At 36.4% G+C, this 6,204-nt stretch overlaps 1 protein-coding gene across 1 annotated transcript; it reads left to right on the top strand.

The window, feature by feature from the left end:
- The first annotated feature begins 1,128 nt into the window (after nt 1-1,128).
- On the top strand, nt 1,129-2,787 carry LOC131874474 (transcription factor MYB17-like). The gene is made up of 3 exons (XM_059217869.1): nt 1,129-1,292; nt 1,649-1,778; nt 1,990-2,787. The coding sequence occupies exons 1-3, from the start codon at nt 1,160-1,162 to the stop codon at nt 2,705-2,707; spliced, it is 981 nt and encodes a 326-aa protein (XP_059073852.1). The 5' UTR covers nt 1,129-1,159; the 3' UTR covers nt 2,708-2,787.
- Nucleotides 2,788-6,204: the final 3,417 nt, after the last annotated feature.

Below are 6,204 nucleotides of genomic sequence, written 5' to 3'. Positions count from 1 at the left end.
GACGATGGTAAGACGACAAAGGAAGTTTGGCTTCTTTGTACAAGTGGAGTTCTCTAAGACCGGCAACATTATAATGTATGGAGTTCTCTAAGGACGGCAACATTATAATTTATGTACTATGTATTTAAAATATTTAATTTATGTACTATGTTTTTAAAATATTTGATGTTTTGTTTAGAGTTAAGAATTTTATATTGAAAGACAAATCAGTCATAAAATCAAATATATTGATGATGTTTTTATTCAAATAAGAATTATTTTGTTTTGTTTTTAGAATTTTTTATGTACTATGTATTTAAAATATTTGATGTTTTGTCTTTATTTTAACATAAATCTATTTTAGTTGCTATATATTTTATTTATTTTAGAGTTAAGAATTTTATATTGAAAGACAAACCATCTCTATATAGCTTTTTTTTCAACTATTTTCTATAGTCATAATGTCAAATACTTCTCTCCTTACTATCATTATAAATTACACTTCTCAACACACTATCAAATGAATCTATTTTCTTATAATTTTTGAAAAATGAATAATACTTGTATTAAGTTATAACTAAGGTTTTAGAACCACATGATCAAATATGATGCATTATGTTTTACTAATATACTGATATTCATATGATTTGCTACTTTATAGATATTAAAAATACATTTTTTTTAATTATAAATAATCATCAGTAATAATAACTCTAAAATCACAACTAATATAATATTAAAAATATTTATCATTTAATAAACAAATACTGAATCCATTGCCAATATGTATATACACACTTTTACAAATGCTGAATCCCTTCCCTATATGCATATACACACTTTTACAAATGCTGAATCCTTTCCCTACATGTATCTACACACTTATTGAAGGTTGATGCTACAATGGTCGGGTAGACTGTCACTGATGTGTGCAGGCGATAAATACTCAATGACCTTGCGGCCTTCAATTATTCACATCTTGGCTGTATTCGCCGATCTTGCGTTCCATCTTTCAAATGGTAACTTGGGGAGCGTGTTTCTCCACGTCATTTGTACGATGAAAAATATTATGATAACAATTAATGTATGTCCCTTTTATTAGTTGTAATATGAAGGTAATTTTGATCCCTTGGAATCAATCTACCTTATTCTGCTGCTGCAAGAAAGAAACAAAACAATAATGGGTAGATCCCCTTGCTGTGATAAAATGGAGATGAAAAAGGGCCCCTGGACACCCGACGAGGATAAGATTCTTGCTGAGTATATTCAGAAAAATGGGCATGAAAGCTGGCGAACTCTTCCCAGAAAGGCTGGTATGTATATAATAGAATATTTAATATTGCTTTGATTTCATTTCGTGTAAAATACATAGGTAGCCAAATAAGAAAGCATTTGCAGTTGATAACTTCTTGTTGGGTAAGAAATTTTATATACAGATTTGGTTTATCGTGTCAGGAACTTCACATTTTCATCCGATTCCTGTAAACATGGACTTTTCTACATAAAATAAATATAATTTGCATTGGAACAACATTGAGATTAATATTCATTTGGGCGGTGAAGTACATACATATATTTTCATTTTGATCTGTGTTATATAGCTGAGTTCCGAGTTATTCATGTGAGCTTATAAGTATGTAATGAATTAATGCAATTCTAATGTGCACAGGGCTTCTTCGATGTGGGAAGAGTTGCCGCCTACGTTGGACTAATTATCTGAGACCCGATATTAAGCGAGGCCGATTTCAACCAGAAGAAGAAAGAACTATTCTCCAGTTGCATGCAATTCTAGGCAACAGGTAGTAAAATGATTGGTTAACCATGGATATAGCTTCTTCAAATGTTGTGTACTGAACAACCAATTGTTATTGCTACTTATCGGTGGGACTAATAAATATACTAAAAGTTGATTCCCAATATGACTATGGACGTGGTACTACATTTGAAAATGTAACTACTTTGTTTGATTGCATTTACGGTTTCTAGTTTTAATACAGTGACTTTATGCAGGTGGTCCACGATTGCTTCCCAACTGCCAGGGAGAACTGATAATGAGATTAAGAATTTCTGGAATACGCACTTGAAGAAAAAGCTGTTGGGCATGGGACTGGATCCTTCCACCCATGCACCCGTATCTGAGATACTCAGTGCAAATGGATTACAGGGATCTCAGTCCACAATCCTCCTGAGGCACGTGTCACAGTGGGAGATTGCAAGGCTTGAAGCCGAAGCCAGAATGTCCAGAGATTCAATCATGTCATCTAAGAATGAGTTGATGGGAAACAATATTACAGAGGAAAATTTCAAGGCACCTACTGATATTTTCTTGAAGCTCTGGAACTCAGAAGCAGGCAAGGCCTTCAGGAAGGAATCTATTATTGATAACCAGGATGACAGTTCAGCTACCGGATCCCATGATCCTTTCTCTGAGGGTACTATGAGGGGCCAAATAGAATGCAAGAACCCTAGCAGCCATGAGGACTCCTCTAGCTCTGATGATGCTGTTCATAACCGTGACATACAGGACTTGACGGACCTGCTTCTGGATTCCCCTAATTACAGTAGTCCTAATAAGATCAGTGACAATAACTCAAACATGGGAGAATTAAGTACAAATTCTGATCTGCAGTCAGCTTGGGGATGGCAAGAACTACGCCTAGATGAGGACAACGATTACTGGAACAGCGTACTTGGAGTTCATGCTCAGACATCATCTGGACAAAATTGATAATACAGCATTTGGGTGTCTATTAATTAATTGAAATTATATTAATCTTGATATTTTAATTTTCAGTTGATTAATAAGAAGTGGGTAGCCAATTTATGGGTATATCTCACCATTGATAAGTACAAAGGAAAATAGTAAGTTAAACCACTTTTGATTTGAGTTCATTTTCAGATATCATCTGCACAAACTTTAGCAATCCATCATTTTAATAAACAGTCAAGTGTAATGTTTATCTAATATTCTTATGTTTCTTTCTTCGAAACATACGTATTTCCACTATGTATGACAATGAAAGATGTGATCTTACATTTCCTGTGTACACTTTCTATTTTCGGAGTACATGGTGGTACTGGCAAATGGACAAACATTTTTTTAACACAGTTGGTTCTTTTCAGTAGATTACAGTAATTTGTATCTCTATGCCAAAACATGAGCAAAAATAGATGTCACTTGTTGAACACATTTTGTTCTCAATATAATTTGTGTGTAAACGGTGCATCTGGCTAACGTATTGTGTATCTAGCATTTTCGGAGTACATTCGATCATATATATTTGTGAATTGAAAATTTTATTTAGGTTAATATTTTAAATTTTAATTAGTGGGTATTCAATTTATCACTATCTTATTTTTACTGACATTTATTTCAAAAAACCTATGTAACATATAGGTGATGTATTAAATTATAAAATATTTAATTTTCATAAATATCAATAAATCAATAAATCATCAGATTTACTATGTAAGAAATTGATTATGATAAGTATTATAATTATCTTTGGATAAAAATGGCAGATTTGTTCTAGTATTATTATTATAGGCACCTGAATTTGTCTTACCTAAAGAAATGAATTTTACATTTGTTTATTTATTAATTAAATTTTTACATTTAATTAATTCATTCCCCTTTTCTAGACTAACCATTACACAGAAGCCAGTGCTGCCCACATTAGGCTACACAAGGCTAAAAGAGAGGGGTTTACTAAATTGTGGTTGGAGTCCGACTCGCTAAACACTATCAACTGCTTGAGTGGTCGCACAGATCCTAGCTGGACGATTGCCAGCCTAATCAAGGACTGCCAAAATATAATCAATGATCTGACAGATTTCAAAATCTCGCACATATATTGGGAAGGCAATAAGGCAGCGGATCTATTGGCCAATTTTGTGGTGGGATATGTGGGACCCAATTGGTGGAGTAGAAGGGATGCTTTCCCCGAAAATCTGTGCGATCTGGCACATAATGATTACTATGTTAATCAATGTTCCCTCATCATGACATGACTGAGTTGATAGGGAAACGACTCTTTCCGGTTTTCCCTAATCACAATCCTAGAAACCTCCTCAGCAACTGGTTTTCCTATCTCATTGTGTGTGTTTTTTGCTACTGTTTTGATATCCTTTGGGTGTGGCTCATTTTCTGTGTCTGGTTGGCGATAGTGATCTCCTATTATCTGGTGACTAGGAGAATAATGGGAGGGGATAAGAACAGACAAGAGCCCTCTACTTGCGAGAAGTGGAAAAAGAATAAAGATGTCTGGTAGGAAGTGGTCGATGGTGGTCTCGTCCCCTACCTGGACTGGCTTCATGGCCCCTCTCCTCTAATTATGGAGGCCTTTGTTAATGGATGGAAAAAAGGGAGTCTCAGGGCCTATGGTGTCAGTTATCAGATAGATGAAACTTTGGTGGCAATGATCACTGGTCTGGCTAGGACTAGAAGAAGGTTTTTTCAGGGATAGAAAAACTAGGGAGGAGGACTTGTCGATCTTCTTCGACAAAGACAAGGAGCACTCTAGAGTAACCAAGATGGTTGATGGCGGATATAATACGAAAGACCTCATGGCCCTGTGGGCTGATATGGCTGAGTTTATAATGAGATATATCGTCATTGATGGTAGGTATACAAGTATCTTCTCCTACCATTTCACTATTTTCAATCATTTTCGCCATGGAAAAATTATCTTTGTTCCCTACTATCTTGCCTCCTCCCTTGAGAATAGCTTGGAAAAGAACCTGCAAAACCCTAGCAACCCTGTTCTTCATGAGGGACTTATTGTCCTTATCATGGAACAGGCCAAATCCCTTGAAATTGTGCCCCCGCTTGCCGAGATTGGTCTATAGACGGAGGTCCAATATGTCTCTAATTCGGAGATGGACCTGGATGATAGTGGGGTTCCTATTGATGACCCTAAATATGAACCTATGGAGGAAAAAGACAAGATGGTCACTCCTGAGACACTGTGGAGCAACAACCCCCCCCAGATGGGTAGCCAACAAATACATAACCACCAACAAGTTGATCTCCAAGGCCGAACCCCTCACCAAAAAGTAAAAGCTGGCGGGAAAGGATCACAGCCTGAAGATTACGGACCAAGGGATTAAATTGGACATCCCTATCAATGTCCAGAAAGGCAATCGGGGGAAAGATGGTAGTCTGATGAATCTTGTCATGGAAACCACCAGAAGCCAGGAGCGCTGCTGGAAGTGGGTCAAGCGCGAAATCGACACCCTCTAGATGGGGGCTAAAGAAATTATTGACATTTTCACTGCTTCCCGAGAACCCAGCAAGCCGGAAAAACTCATGATCATGACTCAAAACATCTCTCAGAATGTTGAGGTTATGAAATCTAACCATGAACAAAGGATTGATAAGGTGGAACAGTCCATGGTTGAGATTAAGAAAAATCTCAAGAATCTGGTCAACATTAGTAAAGAAGCCATGAACAATAGCATTGAAGGGCTAGAAAATATTAACAAGATGATTGTTGATTATAGATCCTTCCACAGTTACTCGATGAAAGAACTTGGTGGAGATGATGTGGCTATTGGAGACACCAAAACCATGGGATGCAGTTCCAGAACCATGAGTAGAAGCAGCAACAAGGGTACCTCCAAATTTATCATGGAGGAGCTTGAGGAAATCAATAGGATTTTCATCCAAAAGAACAAATATCTGGCGCTCTTGCTTAACTGGGACCTTTTTTTCTTCGGCTTGTTTGTCTTTTTTTTTTTGGTTTTTGTTTCTGTTCGGGGTTGCTCCCTTGTTTTGTTGTTGTTTCTTGCCAGTTTGGCTGTTGGCCAGCTATTGTAAAACTTTATGTTTCGGGTCCTTGTAAAACCCGTTTATCCTTATTAAAAAATATTAATCAAATAAAAAAAATGTTCCCATAATTAATCCATCTTATCTCGCCACCCATATTTATTTAAATCCCTTTATCCTTCCCACATATAGAACTTAATAAAACAATTATCTTATTTTATTTAAATCCCCTCACCCACTAGCATTGTCTAGAAAATGAAATTTGTTCATTAACACTCCCCTTAATAATTTCAAAACCCCCTTTCATTAGCCTAATCACCCCCTAATTGTTTTCACATTCCTAAAACATGGGATTAGGGAAGGGTCACTTCTCAACCATTAAGGCTCTTACAAAGCCTTCAAAGCCCTCTCCCTTTTGCGAGCAAACCTACATGGGCTTTGACTATTCTATCCTATAT

Source organism: Cryptomeria japonica, chromosome 3, assembly GCF_030272615.1.
Source record: "Cryptomeria japonica chromosome 3, Sugi_1.0, whole genome shotgun sequence".
In the NCBI taxonomy this organism is placed as follows: domain Eukaryota; kingdom Viridiplantae; phylum Streptophyta; class Pinopsida; order Cupressales; family Cupressaceae; genus Cryptomeria; species Cryptomeria japonica.
Note: the sequence above shows the minus strand (reverse complement) of the source record. Positions and strands in the feature narration are given on the sequence as shown.